This window comes from Zootoca vivipara, chromosome 3 (genome assembly GCF_963506605.1).
Source record: "Zootoca vivipara chromosome 3, rZooViv1.1, whole genome shotgun sequence".
Taxonomy (NCBI): domain Eukaryota; kingdom Metazoa; phylum Chordata; class Lepidosauria; order Squamata; family Lacertidae; genus Zootoca; species Zootoca vivipara.
In genome coordinates this window covers 70,209,905-70,230,683 of record NC_083278.1, presented here as the reverse complement: position 1 = coordinate 70,230,683, position 20,779 = coordinate 70,209,905, and the positions used below count along the sequence as shown (strand labels likewise).

Below are 20,779 nucleotides of genomic sequence, written 5' to 3'. Positions count from 1 at the left end.
GAAGGAGAGGGCGGAACTACTGATGTCGGCGGGGTGGGAGGGGGGATTTGGAGCCATGACGGTTGGCTGAACCCAACTCGAAGGTGTTTCCGGGTTTTCCTCGACGGCCAGTTTCCGGTTTAGCTTTCCCTCAGGAGGCGGTTGAGGCACAGGAGCTGACAAGGCGAGAGCCCCGCGAGGAAGTGTAGGCGCTTCTCGGCGACGGGGGTCGGTGGTGCTGAGGGGCGGCTGCCGCAGCAATGGAGAAACTCCGGCGGGTGTTGAGCGGCCAGGACGACGAGGAGCAGGGGCTGACGTCGCAGGTACGGGGAAGGGCTTCGCCTCCCTTCTGCCTTCTGGCCGGGCTCCTTCGCCGTTTCCTCAGGACGAGCGCCAAGACTCGTGATGCGCCGGGTCTGCGCCCATTTACTCGAGAGCAGGCGCTGGCATCGGAGGAAAGGCGGGTCGCGCCTCCCCCTGGTGCGCTCGCGGCCACTCGCTCTTCCTCCTGTCTCCCAGCCAAGGGAAGTGAAAACTTTCGCTTTCCTTTGGCCTTATTAAGGGAACAGAAACTTGTGGCGAGTTGTTGTTTATTATCAGAGGGCGGCTGGGGGGGGGGAGGGATCCTGAGACCATCTATAAAAGGGGCAAAGAAGAGGGGATCAGTGAAATCTCTGGCGGGCCTCCGTAGACAGTGGTTATTTGTGGGTGCCTTAAGCCCCTTCTTCCCTCTGGGATGTGCAGGTGATTTGAGGAAGGGACCAGGCTAGGTTAGGAAGGGACCAAATCTTCTGCAGGAGCCAGAAGAGGCTTTTGCCCTTATCGCATTGGGGAAGGTGGGTCATTCAGATCATAGGAAAGAACATTTGTATTGTATACAGAAGGATTTAGGTTCCCACTCTGGCTTCCTCGGGAAGGACATGGAAATATTTATATATGAAGCGCCTAACTGGTTAGATTCTGATGCAGCCTGAGGCATGGTTGGGAGGAGGAGGAGGAGGAGGAGGTGAAGTTGGAATGTGAGCATGAAAGGCATGAATTTTTCTCTGCTTTATTTTGTGGTGGTGCCTAATGAATATGAGTATCTGCTGCAAAAGGCTAATGGGCACATATACATCTGGCATCTCTTGCCCCTTTACTTACTAAAAAATAGCTTGGTCTGACCCCTTAGCTCAGATTGAGCAGTTGTGAAATGGAGTGGTGGTTTGCTAATTGTGGAGTTTGTTTAGTAAATACGGTAGCTCACTCAGCTTCATCTATGAGCAACCACAGCACAAATGATCACATCTGTTTAACAGAGGCCTTGGAAAACGAAACATATTGACCCCCTCAAGGTTAACTATCTATCTACTAACTGCAAATACGGTATATATTATATTTCCTATCTGTTTTCAAGTTAATCTGGTCTGGCTTTAAAGCTCAGTAGAAAAACTTTTCTCCAAAAGTGGTTTTGTTCACTTCTACATGTGGGTAGCTGTGACATTGTATGATGAGTTATTTTGAGAATTCACCAGCTTCATAACATCTTACTTAAAAGTAAAAATGTATGTGATATTCTGAAAATGCTACACATTTAGCTACTCATGAGGCCTTTCAGTTCTGAATAAATTCCTCTAATGTGGATTTAACTAGCTTCGGAAACGTATGGAACATACATGGACACACTACTGGGACAGGGTGATTATACTGAGTAAAGCGGTGAGTGAGCCATACATAGTTGTGTCAAGGCTAAACACCATAAATATGGATCACACGTTTTCCTGGGATATTCAAAGATATTCAAAGTTCACAAAGTTCCTCTCAAAATGAGGAAACCCTAGTCTCTGATCAGGAATGTCAGAGTTGTTTGTTATCTCACTTTTGGGTGCTGCTGTTGAATGTTTGTATTTCTTTTCCTTGCTGCCTATATATGGATAAAGATTTTGATAGGAAAAGGTAAGTTATACATTGTTACATTTTGAAAGCTTTAAATTTGTTTTTGGTCATGGGAAAAGACATTTCAACAGAGTAGGAAGTCAGCACAATGACCTAAGAAAGTAATATCTGGTCCCTGATAATAGCTCTATGAATTAAAGGTGGGGACTGACAAGAACAGCTGCAGATACAACTATCTCCTTAAGCATGAGGCAAGGGCAGGGAGGGAGGTGGAAGAGAGACATTCAGGAAGTCTTCCATTTCCCCTCGTCTGTGACCTTGTTTCTTTTGGGTGGGTTAAATATTTAATTATAAATAGCTTGGCCAAAATTAAACCAGAATATAATCGTGTTAAATCTACAAATTTTAACATCATAATGTTAAAAGTTGCATCTCAATATAAAGAACTAGCAGGGAGTGCTCAGAGCTGCCCTCTTGCCAAGTTTGACGACAATACCTAAGTTAAAAAATGGGTTAAGTCACACCAAAGTCAAGTTTTGGTCCTCCATCTTGATTCAAGACGGCGGCCAGTATCTAAACGTCAATGAAGAGTGCTGCCCACACCTCGGGGAGCCAGCCTTGTGCCAAGATTGGAGATGATATCTTGAGATGCGTCCAGACTTAGAGAGAACAAATGGACACACCCCTTTCCAAAATATATAGTAGATGAAGTATGGGAGAAATTATTTTTAGGTCAAAAATAAGTATGGCATGCCAAGTCCTATATAGTGGTGATAAGAGTTTGATGCAAGATGGGATGGAACAGGAACTGGAAGTTGGCCTGGACTCCTTGGCTCCAGGAGATGCCACCTCATATCACTTGGAGGATCATACATTATGTCCAGATTAATCTTGTTTACTCATACTTTTATGACTTCTAACAGCTTATGCTGTGCTACTTGCTACGGTATCAAAGCAAACAAGAACATTTCCATTTCACATGAACATAAACTGCTCTGCCCAGTTCAGTTCCTGCCCTTATTTTTGGCAGGTTTTGAGTCCTTAATTGCCTCCACACTCACTGGCTGAACACCTGTGTAAAGCACATGGTCTGCAATGAGCAAAAGTTTTGGGTTACTTTTTTTTAGGGTGGGGGCATGGGAGCAAGACATGAGAGTCTTCCAATAATAAGGTAGGGAAGGAGTAAGTAGGAATAGGGGAAATGTCCTTCCTAGGTGATGTCTCTTACATAGCTGTAAATTAACATGCTTTAGTGGACAATCAGTACTCTTAAGAGGGTGCTGGAGTTTTCAGGCCTTTGAACCTTTGAAGAGAATGCTGTGCAGAAGTGTTTGAAAATAAAGACCTGTTGATGTGCTAGACCTTGTGAAGAGGGCCACCGCACCTGGCCATGTCCTCAGTATTGTGCCCCTTGTTGGGGATCCCAGTTGCTTGGATAAGCCTATGCAGCTAGCTCCCCCTTCATAGTTCATGAATGTGTAAAGGTCAGACAGAGGGGTAGGCCTCGGTGGGTGTAGGACATTGGTTCACTATATTCATTGTGCATTCCAATTTCAAAGACAGCAAACTCCATTAAGGGAAGATGTTCAATTGCAGATATCCTCAACTTTTTATATTGAATCTCCAAAATTTGCATGCTGTCTACAATGGGTTTGAGGGAAGAGTAAGAACAATGTATTTTTGCCTAAACATATTGGAGAAAAAGCCAGATCCTGAAAAGACAGTGGTGTTCTTTGAAGGGGGTGATGATGGCCATTTAAATTGAACGCAGCTTATTATGCCTTGCTGCATATTTAATATATCCCTGTATTATACCTGTATTAGCTCAGAGAGGGAACCAAGTAAAGGTTGATCTAGGAATCCCAAAGCAGGGCCTGGTTCACAGTCCAAACTGTTTCTAGCACCCCTTGCACCCTGCGTCACCCTTTGCCCATCTGCTTATTGTCCTCCCCGGCTATGCCAGAGGCCCCAAGATGTAAAAACCTTGAGAGGGAGGCATTGCATAGAACTGACAGGAAGACAGAGCAGCCTTGTAAAATGTAAACATCCCTGGCAATGTAAAAGGTAAACATCCCTGGCGAGGATCCTCTTATCAGAGGGAATGATGCATTAGCTGCCGGAGACACAGAGAGAGATTTGCTAATTGTATTATTGAGCTAAATTTGATCCTATCGTTTGCATTGCCTGCATTGTATAATTCTGATTGTATGGCTTAGCCCCCCCCCCGCCCCCCAATATTCCGTGGATGCTTTTCTTCTTAAAATGCTTTCCTCTTTGCCTCTCTGTGTGTCAAAGTGTAATGTAAGCAAAAGGAACAGTGAGACAGCTTGCTGTCAAGGCCGAATAAGCTAGCCTTGTCTGGAACACAGAATGAAAGGCATAGAGGAGCTTATCAGCGGATGCATTCCCAGCCTGACGCTGGAAGTTGCTAGCTTGACGCATAAACTAGTCTTACTGAAGGCTTTGTTGAGTCAGCATATGTTTATGAGAAGGACCGGACACAGGAAGATCCATATATGTACTTGTAACCTATGACCCTCTTGCGTGTGCACACTCACAGAGTGGATTCCTGAGGAGGGGGGAAGGAGCCCAAGAAGTGTATAAGAATCTTTGCAAATTTGTCTTTCTTTACTCTTGTCGTGAAGGTGATCACCAAGAGTCTCTTAAATTTAAGAATTAAATTCTTTCTCTGGATTCAACCCTCGGTGTCGTTATTGACTGTCTTTGTCCCTGCCTGGGCGCAACTTAAGGACCCTTATTAGCAAATAAGACTACATTCTTGAGTTGGGGAGGTGAAGAGACAGCCTGTTCTGGACTGGGTTGCAGTCCTCCGAAAAGAAGCTTGGTGCTCTTGAACACAATACTGTCCCTGGAGGTTCAGGTTTACAGAATCATAGAATTGTAGAGTTGGAAGGGCCTCTGAGGATCATATAGTCCAACCCCCTGGAGTGCAGAATTATGCAGCCATCCCATATGCAGATTGAACTTGCAACCTTGGCATTATCAGCACCACGCTCTAACCCAGGCATAGGCAAAGTCAGCCCTCCAGATGTTTTGGGACTATAATTCCCATCATCCCTAGCTAACAGGACCAGTGGTCAGGGATGGTGGCAATTGTAGTCCCAAAACATCTGAAGGCCGAGTTTGCTCTAACCAACTGAGCGATCCAGGCTGAAGTACACAAACTCTAGTGGTGGGTTGTTAAAGTTTCGAGATTACTTACCTCACACTCTTACACTTGGTCAAAAAACAACCCTGTAGAGAAAGGCCTTTTGGCTCAAAGACATAGTCTGTACATGCTCTGTTATTCAGCAATTATGTGACTAGGAAACCGTTAGTTGAGAAGCCTGTTTGTGTGAATTGCTCTAAGATATAGTACTGTTAGAAGCTAATTTCTTTCTTTCTTCACCCACAGGTGCTTGATTCTTCAACTCTTAGTTTTAGTACTCGAGTCAAATGGTTTGCTATCTGCTTTGCAAGTGGCATTGTGTGTTCCATTCTTGTAAGTAAAAACTTTGTAGAACATATGAAAAGCAACTTGGTTTCTTGGCTCTCTTCTTGTACTTCTTTTTACTTTCTGTTCTTGAACAAAAAATTTTTTGAGATACATAAAATTCCTTGGGCAAGCGATAGTAAATCTTGATATTCAGAAAGTGGTATAGCTCTCATGGCACTGTCTTGATTTCATTCTGAAATGAGATTGTATATTGAATACACTTCACCTCAAAATCCCCTATAAAATACACTTCACCTCAAAATCCCCTATAAAACAGCTATAAAGCTAGTCTCAAATGCATATACATAAAATTTCTACATGCAGGGAGGTTTTTTTAAATATATGTGAGAAAGCCATTCAAACATAGTGCTCCTTGTAAGGGTTGTGCACGACAGGGTATATGTTCATATACTACTGTTCACTTGAATTTATCAATCACATTTGCCTTTAAATATGAGCTCAGACCAATTTCAGACCTAAGTCTTAAAATCAGTTGAGCCGTGACAGTGATAATTAAAATTATATTTAATTCATTTATATGCCACTTATATGCCAAAATGTATTTACAGTTAATAAAAATATCAGCATGAATATTTAAAAACATTCAACCATTTTCCATAAGCTGTCCGGGAACGCCTCCAGAAATTAAATAAAGCATAGAACGGAAACTGTAGATGGAGATGGCCATTCCCTGTCTGAGAGATCTCCCAGATACAGTCTGGGTGTTCACACAGAAAAGGGGCTGCTTCACATCATGGCCATTCTTTCTTTTGTAAATGAAGGCATGCAGGACAAGGTCTCATTCTAGATCATAAAGAATGGAGAAGCATTTATCTCATGGTCTGAGCAGTGCGACTTTTAGATTAAACAAGACTAGCTACATCTTTTTTACCATTCTGAATGGAAGGTCCCTTGTAAGATCTAGGTTTCCTGGTGGTCTTATATTGAGAGACAGAAACCTGTACTAGGAAGTACTGTTGATTTGAAATATTATTTCAAATAATTCATTTCTTACAGTCAGGGAGATGTGATTTACTGAATTGCCTTAAATTTGGGCTTCTGCTTTTTTAGTTGTACTTTTAGTTGCAAGAAGAGTTATTGTATAAATTGGTAGATAAACTGATTGACTTATACATGCAATTCTATTATAATTCCAGATATTTAAGTCTGTCACAGTTATAGTGAGGAGAAAAAGTATTTGATCCCCTGCTAAATTTGCCTGTTTGCCCTCTGACGAAGAAATGACCAGTCCATAATTTTAATGGTAGGATAATTGTAGCTGTGAGAGACAGAATAACAAAAGGAAAACACCCAGAAACCCAGAAGACAAAAGTCAGATATTGATGTGCATTATGATGAGTGAAATAAGTATTTGATCCCTTTGCAAAAGATGACTTAGTACTTGGTAGCAAAGCCCTTGTTGGCAATTACAGAGTTCAGACATTTCTTGTAGGTGGCCACCAGGTTTGCACGCATCTCAGGAGGTATTTTGTTCCACTCCTCTTTGCAGATCCTATCCAAGTCAGTAAGATTTCAAGGCTGATGTGTAGCTACTCGAACCTTCAGCTCCCTCCACAGATTTTTGATGGGGTTAAGGTCTGGGGACTGGCTAGGCCACTCCAGGACCTTAATGTGCTTCTTCCTGAGCCACTCCTTTGTTGCCTTGGCCGTGTGTTTTGGGTCATTGCCATGCTGGAATACCCATCCTCAACCCATTTTCAATGCCCTGGCTGAGGGAAGGAGGTGCTCACCCAAGATTTGATGATACATGGTCCCGTCCATCGTCCCTTCGATGCGGTGAAGGTGTCCTGTCCCCTTAGCAGAAAAACACCCCCAAAGCATAATGTCTTCCTTCATGTTTGACGGTGGGGGTGGTGTTCTTGGGGTCGTAGGCAGCATTCCTCTTCCAAACACGGCGAGTTGAGTTGATGCCAAAGAGCTCGATTTTGGACTCGTCTGACCACGACACTTTCACCCAGTTCTCCTCTGGGTCATTCAGATGTGCATTGGCAAACTGCAGACAGGTCTGTACATGTGCTGTCTTGAGCAAGGAGACCTTGCGGGCTCTGCAAGATCTTAGTCCTTCATGGTGTAGTGTGTTACCAACGGTTTTCATGGTGACTATGGTCCCAGCTGCCCTGAGATCATTGACAAGTTCCCCCTGTGTAGTTCTGGGCTGTTTCATCACCATTCTCATGATCATTGCACCTCCAAGAGATGAGATCTTGCATGGAGCTCCAGACAGAGGGAGGTTGACAGTTATTTTGTGTTTTTTCCATTTGCGAATTATTGCACCAACTGTTGTCACCTTCTCACCAAGCTGCTTGGCAATAGTCTTGTAGCCCAGTCCAGCCTTGTGCAGGTCTACAATCTTGTCCCTGACATCCCTGGACAGCTCTTTGGCCTTGGTCATGGTGGCTAGTTTGGAATCTGCTGGAATGATTGCTTCTGTCGACAGGTGTTTTTTGTACAGGTACTGTAACGAGCTGGGATTACAGGTAAGACCTCCCTTACAGCAGCTGCTTCTAATCTCAGCTCGTTACATACAGTGAAGATACCAGGTAGCCTGGCATCTGGCTGGTTGATAGGGGATCAAATACTTATTTCACTCATTATAATGCACATCAATATCCGACTTTTGTCTTCTGGGTTTCTGGGGGTTTTCCTGTTGTTATTCGGTCTCTCACAGCTACAATAAACCCACCATTAAAATTATGGACTGGTCATTTCTTTGTCAGAGGGCAAACGGGCAAATTTAGCAGGAGATCAAATACTTTACCCCTTCACTGTAAACACTTAGAGGCAGTTAATTAACATCAGTATATCTAGTTGCCAGCAGAGGGTAATATTGGAATGTGCTAGATGTTTGCTGCTGTGATGATTTTGCGTTAGTATAATATTTAATGCCTTACCACTCAGACATCAACATGCTTCTAAAGTTCGCAAATGGGCTTATTTTGTATAGGGGACAGCAATGCTTTGGCTCCCAGGCTCTGGCACAAAACTCTTTGCAGTGTTCTATACCTTAGGAAATATTGCTGCATTAGCCAGGTATGGACAGATTTATTTATTTAAAAGTTTTAATGAGATGTGTAGTTTTAAGAACTGCAAACTGAGAAAAACATTGTATATGGTACTTTTAAAAGAAAGGACATAATAAAAAATGAATCTCTTTGTAAAATGAAAACTGCCTTCCTGTGTTGCTGTCTGTTTACGTGTATTTGATGTGAGACCTTAAAAAAAAGAGGATGCATCTTATCAGAAAATACTGACATTTCACAAAAGGAACTGGGGCATGCCTGCCTATCTGAGTAGATTACTAGTATGCACACCACCCTTGTAAATAACCCCACAAAAATTACTAGCGTGCCAAATAAGTTGCTAGTTTGCAGGGGGCTGGTAGCCTAAGGATCTAGACCTCTGCCCTCCTTCGAGCAGATGGCTCCATTTCTATGCTTTTACACAGGAAGTTTCCCTCTTATAGGAGCCTAGGGACAGAGGGCTCCATCCCCTCTTCACCAAACCCCCCACTCACCAGCATGCAGTTCCTTGTTGCGTATGGCTACCAGGCAATCATTTACATACAAAACTGATTACAGTACATATATATTTTTCCATGTACTTACCTCTTCTTCAAGATTAAGTAGTTTGCTCCACCACCAATTTTGTCTGTCAAGAACTTCAATTCTGAAGTTTTTTCACTGCAAAAAGTAAACTACAGTGGTACCTCGGTTTAAGTACACAATTGGTTCCAGAAGTCTGTACTTAACCTGAAGCGTACTTAACCTGAAGCAAACTTTCCCATTGAAAGTAATGGAAAGTGGATTAATCCGTTCCAGACGGGTCCGTGGAGTACTGTACTTAAACTGAAAGTACTCAAACTGAAGCGTACTTAAACTGAGGTATGACTGTACTGCTATTCTTTCTCTGCTTTGTCCCAGTAAAACATGGGTGCGTGTCTCTTTACAGTACCCTTGGGAAAGATCATTATATACATCTGGATATTATAGGAGTAATAAGGCACTGGGCTACTTGCTGGTATTGCAGACATACTTCTTAAAAATTAGAAAGCATCCTTATACTTTTAAAGGAATGTTTTTATTTGTAACACTCTACCCTTTTTTTGGTCTGCTAATATGACTTGCGTCCAAATTTTTGGCAGTTTTTAGAACTGGGTTAAAACTTGTAACTCTGTAACGCTTTATTAATTTAAATTAAGCAGAAAGTGCAGAAAGTGCCAGTGCCACAAGGAGGCAGCTGCTTCATAAAATTCCAAAACTAGCTGGATTGCAAGGTCTTCCTATATTCTTCCTATATTCTCAATGTATATCAGTTCTCCTCTAATTATGCTTTCAACACTAATAGAGGGGTATGGGGTTTAAGCTATAAACAGTGCCGTTCAACAAACACACATGCTTCTTTGGTTCAGTTAATGACAGGCATGCTTATTGTTTAATTTCTGACAAACCAGTACTTGCTTCTTGATGGGCCCTATGAAACAACTGAAAAAGATGTTTGAACCAACAAGATTAATTGTGACAATTGTTATGCTGGTAAGCTACATCTTTTCTCTATTTTAAAATAATGAAGCGTAATGTTGAGTTTCCCTGAGGGTATTCTGGCAGGATCGGTATTTAAATTAGAACTTCATAACATCACTGAGATGTGCCCCCCCAAAAAACCCCACACTGTGTTATGTATAACAGATCTGTTTTTAGGAGGAATCAGAAAATGGTATGATACAAGCAGACAACTGAAGATTGTGTTCAACTTTATCAATATATTTTGTCAGCAGAATAGGTAATTCAGGTTAGGTTATGCCTGTGTAGTGAGCTTACGTAATGCTTAGGTGGTATCTTTTGATTTTGAAATGTGAAAATGGAGGGGAATGGGTACATAGTACTTCTGGAAAAATACTAAATAAAACATTGAAACTGCCAAAAATGCACTAACTTTGGTAGATTTTCTACATTTCAGAGTTTTAGTGGGAAAATATTGCATAAATTATGTATTGCTTAAGTATATACTGATATGACTCTCCTTTTCTCCAGTTGTGTTTTATCTGTACCCTATGTGCTGTGTTCTGGGTGAGTAATATAGTCTTAATGTCAGCCTTTCTGGGTGTATTGGCACATTTGGAATTTTGAAAGTGCACCACCCCCTCTGTTTGTTCTTCTTCACCCTCCCTTAGTTTATTCCCTTCCCAACAAAAAGTGCAGTACACACATACACACACTTTGTGTTTCCAAGGAGTTTGGGCAAAAGTTTGATCTACTGGAGTTAAAACAGGCCTCTTGAATTTGCAGGGGTTCTCCAAAATCCCATCAAATTAAGTTTATATTGTAGACTACACAAGAAAAATCGCAAATCTAATGTTTGTCAGCACCACGGAAACATTGATCCAATGCAGGAAAAACTTCATAATTTTAAACAGGATGACAACAAAACTACCAATGAAAGACATAAAGCTTTTGTAGACACAGGGGGGGGGGAAGGAAATTCCTCAAGAGCACCATTAAACCCAAGGGTGCCATACTGGTGACCCCTTACCAGATTTAATGTGTCATCAGCATAAATTAGTTTAATGTTGAAAGCTGGGTCTGTAGGCTTTTGCTGTATCTAACTGAAGTCTGAAAGGTCCTTGGGTTTAGGGCTTGTGTAACATACTCTAAATCTAGCACAGGGAACCTGTAGCCCTCCAGACATTGTCGGACTATGACTCCCATCACCCCTAACCATTGTCCATGCTTGCTGGGGATAATGGGAGTTGGAGTCCAACAATATCCAGAAAACCATATGTCCCCCACTCCTGCTCTTAGTGCTTTTACTACTGATGTAATCCTGGCCATAATTTTTAATGAAAACATCTAGTTAACATAGTATTTTATATGGTGTAAGCCAGTCTAGTGAAAATATTTGCATATTTAATACTGCAGTCCTATATAAGCTTGCTTGGGAATAAGTCCCATTGGCTTTGGCAAAAGTTACTTCCTAATAAATATGCATACTTTGGGCTATGCCCTCTAATGGAAGTGTATAGCAATGCATTTTGCTCAAGGGTTAATTTGCTATTGGAGCTTCTTGAGACTCATTTTAAATTTATTGATTTTAAAAATAGTGTCAACAAGCTCACCATATGTTCCTTATCTCTCTCTCTAGTGGGGTAAGAAAGGGCTAGCTCTGCTCTTCTGCATTCTGCAGTTCTTTGCAATGACCTGGTAAGTCATAAAAAATTTTAACACTGCTGTCATATGAAACTCAGCATGTATGTGCGGTATGTTATCTTGCAAGCTGTGCAATGTGATATTGCTGTCTTGATCCATAGCCTTTTAAAAAAGTATCTCCTCTGCTTCAGAACTTACTGCAGGTATATTTAAAAAAGCAGAATTGATTTATCTTTTCTCTCTCCCTCCCTGCACCCACTCCCACCTGTTGCTTGGATTTTGAGGTCTGAGTATGTGTGCATATTTAGTAGTTTTCAAACCGTGTTCTTGTGAGCTTTGAGATTTCTGTGAAAGTTACCAGGGGCTCCCCAATGAGATCAGGAGTAATGAAAGCAAGGGGATATCCTATTGCAAAAGCAGAGAAGTCCATTTTTTTGTAGGCATAAACCGTTGGAGGTCATCCAGTATTAGATGGGGGGAAATAGATTCCGAATATTTTTTTCTGTAAGCTTTTTCTAAATTTAAATTTATTAAACTGCATGTTGGGGCGAAGATAGTGTCCTATTTTATTACAGCCTTGTTTAGTACTAGCCTGGTAGCCATGGGCAACAAGGTATTTCATGCTGGTGAATGAATGCATTAGCGCAAGAAGGACACTGTGTTCCATCCCACCTCCGTCAGACCCTAGCGGGCTAGTCACTTGTGCTTATTTTCAAGGCTGTTTTTGCTTCCTCTTGGACTACTTCGGTTCTGTGTCACTTGCATAAGGCCGGCTTGTGTACCATCTTGGAGGAGGCTGTGTAATTTGCTTGCAACAAAATCTGAAATGGAGAGTGGATTCAGGAATGCCTTGGCAGTACACCTAGTTCTTTCAAAAGCCCTCTTATTCTAAATTTACGTGTAATCTGAATAGGTAATCTAAAGGACGTATTGCAACAGGTTGACATTGTAGAAGGTGAAGTAAAACAGGAAGAGTAAGCTAGTGTTAACTTTTCCTCTTTCTCTTTCAGGTACAGTCTGTCATATATCCCTTATGCAAGGTGAGTCAACTTGCTCTTTTGCCCTGCAAAAACAAGAGCCTATATAGTTATCTTGCAGCTTTTAAAAACTGTTCTTGTGAGAAACTATTCTTCAGATTTTTTCTATGTAATTGTATCTAGCACATCTTACATCACTAAGTATTTTACAATTGCTATCAAAAAACAAATTTCCTGTTACACTCAACTTAACCTTGTACTGTGCATCTTCTTACCAAGTAGAGCTTCTAATATTCCCTTCCTTAAAGGACAGAGGATTGTTTTGAAAGCAACACACTAGTTCTTGTGATGCCTAGCTGACAACCTGCCACCAAAGACAGCTAATTGTGTGCGCTCTGTCTTGATACATGCTTACTTGAAAGTTGTTGATGTTTAGTTGTTTAGTTGTGTCCGACTCTTCGTGACCCCATGGACCAGAGCACGCCAGGCACTCCTGTCTTCCACTGCCTCCCGCAGTTTGGTCAGACTCATGTTGGTGGCTTCTGTTAAATGCAGTGGCCTTTATTCCTATGAAAGCATATTGCTCATCATGATATACTGCTCAAAATAAAACAGGGACAATTTCATGTGAGAATGTATTTATTGAAAGCATATTGAGGAGGAAAATTCCTTTCTCAGACCATCAGTAACACAGTAGCCTGGTTCACACAACATGCTAAGTCAAACTATAACTTGCTGAGACCATGTGAACTCCTGGAGAAATGCTCACAGGTGTTTATCTCCTCCCTGGTCCCGTTTAGCTTTGCATTGAACTAAGCTAAAGTTTGGCTTAGCATGCTGTCCAAAACCAGATTTGTGGTTAAGGCATTTCTTTACTGACCACGAGATGCAGTCAAGGTTTGATTGTGTCATACAAACCAGATTTGTATCTGATTTCCTGGTAACTAGATGTTATCACAATTGTTGTGAGTGTTATGATAATAAATGTGATTGATAAAATTAACATGCAGTATAAGCATACAACACACGGTGAGATTTTCTTTTCTTTTCTTTTCAAGGGATGCAGTGATAAAATGTTTCACGTCCTGCCTAGGTTAAAGTGAACTGAGAAGAAATCTGCAATATTTTTGGAAGCCAACTACATTTCTCCCAAGTTTACTTGGATTGTTTCAGCACCTGAAATGGTGAAATCCACCTTCCACAATAGATTAGATTGTGTTAGTAAAATAATATTTTAAAAACACACAGCACTGGCATATCAGGAAACAATTGTTTAAATATTTGTTCTTAATCTCAAAACTAGATCAAGGTAGTTTTTGGATTTCAGGTAAAATGCCTGTAAATACTTTTGTCTAAAATTTGCTATTTATCGTACCATTTGTGCATTATTGTTACATGCTTTTCCCAAAGAATTTTAAAATTATTGTAAAATGAAGTATTTGCTAAATTTATAGCTAATGTGGCTTTTTGAAAAGTTAAAGTATGTGTTAGCCTGGAAAGACTGTAAATGTGTAATGCTGTTTTTAAATGCTTGAACTTCTTGTTAAGCTTATATTTTAAATGCCAATTTTTTTGTACTGTGATACTTAAAATACACTTGACTAAAAGTGCTTATGAGTAATATATTAAATCATTGACTACAAAATAAATATACTTTAAAAATATGCACTCTTGAATTGAAGATCTACCTGTTTTGTAGAATAATTTCACTTGGATATTACTGGATTGGTTCACATCCCATGCCAAACCATTATAGAGTAGATCCTTGGGCTCATGCATTCCCTTCACACGTTCAGTTACATACTTCCTGTTAACTTCTTCTTTGGTGATCACTCTAGCCAAGTAAGATTGTCTTCCACTAACACGGTCTTAACAAGGAGTACACTGTAGTTTGCAGGGGGCTGAATGTGTACTGGCAACATTTACCGGTACTCTGCGCGCAACAGACCAGACGGGGCATAACGAGGAGAGGCGATACAGTATTTGTGTGTGTGTGTGTTTAAGGAGAGCCAAACTACAGGCGCGCAGAGTCGTGTTTTTGGAGGCGCGTTGGCGCTCGCGGGATTTTCTCTTTACGGCTGCCCCTCCGTCCGCAGGCACGGCGCCCGGCTCGCTGGCCGGCCTCCGCCGCCGCCCTCGCCTCTTCTCCCCCCGCCCGGCCCTCTCGGCTCCTCCTCTCGCCTCCAACCAGCCGCGACCGCCGCGTGTCTCATTCATCCGCAGTGCCAGAGAGCGACGTTCGCCGCGCGGCCGGGCTCGTTCGTGGAAGCTGCCTGGAAGCCCCGGCTGAGGGCGAGAGGCTGACCGCCGCCGCCTCTGAGGCGAAGATGTCGAGCTGAACTACACCACACCACACAGGAGGAGGAGGAGGGAAGGGGCTCCCGCCGGCGGCCGCGCCATGTCCCTGCCTCCTATCGCGCCACCACCTGCTGCCGCCCCCCGACTCCAGCTCCGGAATGCGCAGCAGCCGACCCCGGGGGTTCCCAAAAAGGCGCAGGCGCCGGGGCCCCCCCTCGCGCCAGCCAAGCCCCCTCGGAAAGGTCGCGGCGGCGGGGTCCCCGCGGAGCGCCCCGGCGGTGTCTTCTCGAGCTCCTGGCCCAGCGCTTCTCTCCCGAGGCAGCTGCCGCGCAACAGAGGCGCCCCGCCGCCGCCCTCCAGGAACCCAGCCGCCCCGACCGTGGGGGCGTCTCCGGCGTCGCGAGGCCGCTCGGTCGTGGGGCCGCCGGGCCCGGGCGCGCGCTCCTGCGAGAGCCTTTGCGCGGCGGCGCAAGCGGGGCGCGGGGAGGCCGCGCTGCGCTTCTCGCTTAGCCTGCCTCCCGAGGCAATCCGGGTGCTGCAGCGCCGGAGCCTGGAGAAGCAGCTGCAGCAGCAGCGGCGGCCGCGCGGGAGGACGCCCCGCTCCGCCTCCCCGGACGCCGCGAAGCGCCCCCTCGCTGGCTGCTCGGCAGGCGGCGGCGGCGGCGGGGACTTGCGCGCCCTGCTGCAGGTGTCGCTGCTCAACGAGCGCCACCGCTACGACGACGTGGAGTACGAGGAGGAGGCCGACGGCGAAGGGGCGGCCGGCGTCCCCGGAGCGTGCGCGGCCGACGAAGGGCTGGTGCGCAAGTGCACCGAGTGGCTCCGCGGCGTCGAGAGCGCCGCCGCCCGCGACCGCGCCGACAAGCTGGACACGCTGCCGCACTTGGGCACCCTGTGAGCGGCCGGCCGGGGGCGCCTTTTCCCGGGAGCCCGAAAGAAAGGGCCCTTGGCCAAGAAGCAGGCAGACCCCAGCCCGCCATTCTGTTCCTCGGGGTTGTGTCGTAGTTCGTTCTTCGTCGCCAAAGGCCGCCTTCCCACATCACCTGTTGTTGACTGCGAACGGATTTCTTTCTCTGTCGGCAGAAAGCTCTTCCACCGGCCCGGCCTGTGACTGTGTGTGTGTTTTCTAAAATATAACATAACACGTTCCAAGCTCAACCACGCCTTTGTCTCTTATAAGAATTGCTTTCATCTCGACCCTTTTCCAATGGATTACTGCAGCTCAGACGAACAATTCATCTCTATGCAGATAGTGCGTGGAAGAAAATGTGCTTAAACGCCCCCTACACCCTTTTGAACGTGAGAGGTGCCTCCCTCTTGGGCACCCTGCGCTGGGAATCTGTTCCACATTTGTTTGGGGCTGCTGTTGTAAGAAAAGAAAAGTTATTGCTCAAAATCTTAATCGAAAAAGACAGTTTTCCTGATGATCTTATGGAAAACCAACCCTTTGTGTTATTTTTGGCTGGAGCAATAGAGACAATACTGTAGCTTTAAGGTGATGGGGAACGAAGTTCAGCCTCTCCGTGTATAGATTTTACTGTGGCCAAATGTAAATGTTGAACTTTTTCATGGTTGTGTTTAACTTATTATGGTAACATAGTAATGCATTTTTATTTTTGTAGCCTGTGAAAAGAACCGAGTGCACAGAGACAGCTGAATGTTTTGTCACACTTTATAAAAGCATAATTCTCAGCCTGAGGTCTAGGAGAAGGTAGGGAATCTTGTTAGTTTCGCCAATTTTTCTTCGCTGTTCCTGAGACTGCGAATGTTAGGAAAGAGCTTTTGTGCTACATGACTTAAGTGCAAGTGACTCCAAAGAAAGAGGCTGTGTAGAGTACAAAAACTTGGCACAAAATGTTCAGTACTAACAAACTTTTTTAAAAGTAGCCTATATTGTAAATGAATAGCACAGTGATTTTGTAAATTTGTAATATTTCTATTTATTTGAATAAACAGTTAAAATTGGTGAGGAAGCATATTTTGCCTGTTTATTCTGCTACTCCACAGTTATGGGGTGGGGTGGGAAATAAAGGATATACGGTTGAACAATCCTGTATTTTTAAGTGCTATTGTTTCAATGGGTGAGATTTAAGCATAAAGCTCTCTCAGTTGAAATGGATAGGGCTGTAAATTGCTTTGCTCTGAGTGAATTGTTAAAATAATTGCTGTTTTTATAAAATAAACCCAGCAGATTAGTAATCTCACACTGGAATGATAGCTAGATCTTTGAGATCATTGTGCATAAAGGAGCCAGGGAGGCAAGATAAAAAGCAAAGGCTCTGCATCAAAATTGAGTTTTCTGAGGAACTCTAGGTGAGAGATATTTAGCATTTCCGTATTTGTGCTGTGTACCTGTCTTTTAAGAGAACTGATAGAAACAAACACCTATTTTGACCCTAAAGGATAAACAAGCCCTCTTTTCTTGCTAATCGTTAACAAACTTTCGTATGGAGCAAAAAAATAGCACAGAGTTATAAACAAGATAGTAGTCAACGCTAGTCCCAGGCAGAGTACATACACCCATTGAAGTTAATAGGCTTAGGTTTAGTAGGGAGGAATTCAATATCTGCTAAGGCAATTGTTCCATCAGGGCAAGCATTTCCCCCTTTTCCCACCATGTGCTTTTCTGGGGGTTCTCCCTATCTCCCCTTACAAGGGGCTCATGGTGGGGAGGAGAGCCCCCTTGTGCAATCAGAAGTCCCTACATAGGGCTTCCATGGAAAGGACTTGTTAGTTGAATCTTGCCCTTAATGTCAGTGGATCTGCTGTGAGTAGGGCTTTGTTGAAATTCAGTGTAAGTTTTACTCAAAGCAAACCCATTGAAATTAATGAACATGCTGATACTACTTGAGTTAGGTCCGTTCATCTCAATAGGTCTGCTTTTTGCTGAATTCTACCCAGAGTCCCTTAGCTGGAGTTGGTGCCTAAAGATTACCCAAATGAAGGCAGCAACCAGTGTTCTGAGAGCGGGGGAGGCCTGAACATGTTTTTTTTCCTGACATGATTCAGCTTCTAACTAAATACATCTTTGTGGCTTTAGCTTTGTGTGCTGGTTTTATGCTTATTTTAAAATACAAAGAACACATTCATTGGAAGGGTTGTTTTTTTTTAATGCAGCAGGCAATGAATTTCTCCAAAACATTGATGCCAGCAGCAAGGGAAATGCTTTAGACCAGGGGTCATTTCATACATTATCTGAACAGCATGGGAGCTGCTTGAATGTGGCAGAATCCCACGCTGCTCTCAGCACTTAGAATGGAAACAGCAACTGATGGGGATTCTCTCTGCTTCCCCTGCCAGCCTTGCCCAGCCCATAATGTTCTTCCTAACAGATGTTACCAGGGTAGTATGGACCTAAGGAGGCAGTAGCTGCCACATGACTCAGCTGGCACATGGACTGTCTTATGAATCACATCTATAGCTTGGAGAGAGAGAGAGAGAGAGAATGAGAATTATTTGGCAATGTCTCCCTGACTGGCAGTTTGGGATGGAATGGTGTGGAACACAATAATGCATCTGCAATTAAAAAAAAAAACCATTTAAACTATGTTGCGCATTAAGAAAGAACAAAATAGTGCATTGCATGTTCCAAATGGTTTTTAGACTCCAAGCAGTAAATATGAGCATAATTGTGAGCCTGTTAAACACAACATGATCACAGCTTTTGGAAAGTTAAGTAGGGTTACCATACGTCCAGAACTTCCCAGACATAGTCGGAATACTGCAGTTAGAAGCAGTGTCTGGGTGGAAATCGCTGAAATGTCCGGGAAAATTCGGACATGTGGCAGCCGATGTCAGAAGTCTAGATTTTTGTGAATTTCCTTAAAACTAGCTCCAAAACTTCTTTTTGAGGAAAAAAAGCTCAGCAACTTTGGGCAAAGCTGTCAGATTTTCACTTTTTGAAATATGGCAACCCTAGAGTTATGCTCCAAGTCTCATCAAAGGTAACTGCTTCAGTATGGGATTATCAACAGCCAGCCAGAGTAAACAGAACTGTTGACATTTCCCAGCCCCATATATAGGGAGCATTTGGCCCTCCAGATGTTGCTGAACTACAACTTCCAGCAAGCATGGTCTATATGGAGGGCCAAAGTTTCTCCACATCTGCCCTATAATGAGCCTTGAAATCTTAAAGAGAGGGAAGAGACACCAGAGCTTTGATTCTGAGAAACCCTAATACTGTTTTTTTCTTCTACCTCATTTCATTATTGTATAGTAGATGAGCTGTGGCCTTCTAGATGTCATTGGACTCCAACTCCCATCATCCCTGGCCATTGGCCATGCTGACTGGGGCTTCTTTCGTTATTTCTTTCATTTGGTTTGTGACTTCTAGGTCCCAAAGGGTTGGTTTTTTGTTTTTTGTTTTGTCCTGCCCCACTTTCCCACTGCTGAATTGGAAGAAATGCCAATTCGCAGAAACCCCAATTGATGCTTGCTTCAATTCAGTAGTAAAGAGAGGGTTTTCCAGGGAAAGTGGCAGGACAAAAGAAAGACCTCTCAGACCTCATGGCCCAAATGGAAGCACAGATGAGTCCTGAATCTCCTGCCCCTTCCTTTCTTTTAATACTTATTATCTTCTTTTTTAAAAGTGGCTTTTCAGACAGCAGCTGCCTGTCAACTTTTGCCAGAGGCATCTGTCTACGTGAATAGACATGTGCAAATTAGCATGTACAGTATTTGTGTCATGGGCCTATGTCCTGAGTCCTTTCAAGTACCCATCAACGCCCCTGCTGCGTACATTTGCACATCTGGGCTGGCTTTTCTCTGGGTGACTAACATCCAGTGGTGATTTGCTTTTTTATATAACCTCATACCATGTCTTTCAATAGTTCACAAATTCTGTTGTATGTTAAGCAGCCCAGGGAGGAGACTGTCAACAAGTGATGAGTGTTTGTAGTAATATTAAGTATTGTTTATCCATGTATGTACTGTTAAAATTCTTTATATATCAGTTTGTGGTTTTTATATATTTGAGCCATTAAAAATTGTATTTTCAGGCTTTGTGTGTTAAAATTATATCTTATGTAAATACAAGTCACTTCTAGGATAATTAATACAGAATGAAGTATGAAGATAAACAAAATCAGAGGGATCAATCCTTGTAGCCACCAAAATCATTTCCCCTATCTATATGACAGGAGCACAGTTGAAATATTTTTGGAGTTAACTTTGTTAAGCCCCCCCTCTCTCTATCTCCCTGTGTGTGTGGGGGAGTTGTTGTTGTTGTTGTTTATTAGCCTCCTGGGGGCTGACAGAAAAGGGATGGAGAAGTCATTTATGTGCTGGGCACAGAGAAGAGGGTTCCTCTGCTTTAGCAACCTGCTTGGTTGTGCAGTGAGAGACTAGAGAGCTAAATCCCTTCTTTGCCAGCCCACTTGCTTGCCTGAATGAAATTATTAGTCATCTATGCTCCCAGACTAGTGTTTAAATTAGGATTGGAGAACCTATAGTTTTTCAAATGCCGCTGGACTACAACTCCCATCATCCCTGACCATTGACCATGCTGGCTGGGACTGTTAGGATTCAGAGTCTGGCAGCATACAGGTAATCTTAAGTAGCTTTACTTGCAAGCAAGCTCCATTAACGTAAATGAGATTAATTCCAAATAAAGCCATTTGATATTATGCGGAAATGAATTGAAATACATCCACCTAATGTGTTTAGGGGACAAGGCTTTTATTTGCCAACAAAAAGTTATTCAAATCTCATGAAAATATTGTGCAGTTAACTTTCAGAACCAGGATCAAAAAGTTCTAAAATAATATTAAGTAGGTAGCTAGCTTTCACTTTTTATTTACTTCAGTTGGAATAATAATAATAATAATAATAATAATAATAATAATAATAATAATAATAATTTATTATTATTAGTACCCCGCCCATCTGGCTGGGTCTCCCCAGCCACTCTGGGTGGCTTCCAGCATAGATTAAAATACAATAAAATGTCACAAATTAAAAACTTCCCTAAACGGGGCTGCCTTCAGATGTTT

At 43.0% G+C, this 20,779-nt stretch overlaps 2 protein-coding genes across 2 annotated transcripts; both read left to right on the top strand.

Moving 5' to 3' along the window:
* Positions 1 to 67: 67 nt before the first annotated feature.
* SFT2D1 (SFT2 domain containing 1) lies at positions 68 to 14,155 on the top strand. Its single transcript, XM_035108576.2, has 8 exons — positions 68 to 302; positions 5,270 to 5,356; positions 8,316 to 8,401; positions 9,822 to 9,903; positions 10,402 to 10,437; positions 11,510 to 11,568; positions 12,525 to 12,554; positions 13,550 to 14,155. The coding sequence occupies exons 1-8, from the start codon at positions 240 to 242 to the stop codon at positions 13,587 to 13,589; spliced, it is 483 nt and encodes a 160-aa protein (XP_034964467.2). The 5' UTR covers positions 68 to 239; the 3' UTR covers positions 13,590 to 14,155.
* Positions 14,156 to 14,277: 122 nt separating this feature from the next.
* On the top strand, positions 14,278 to 19,788 carry PRR18 (proline rich 18). Its single transcript, XM_035108577.2, has one exon. It carries the CDS (start codon positions 14,890 to 14,892, stop codon positions 15,685 to 15,687), a length of 798 nt encoding a protein of 265 aa, XP_034964468.2. The 5' UTR covers positions 14,278 to 14,889; the 3' UTR covers positions 15,688 to 19,788.
* The last annotated feature ends 991 nt before the right edge of the window (positions 19,789 to 20,779 follow it).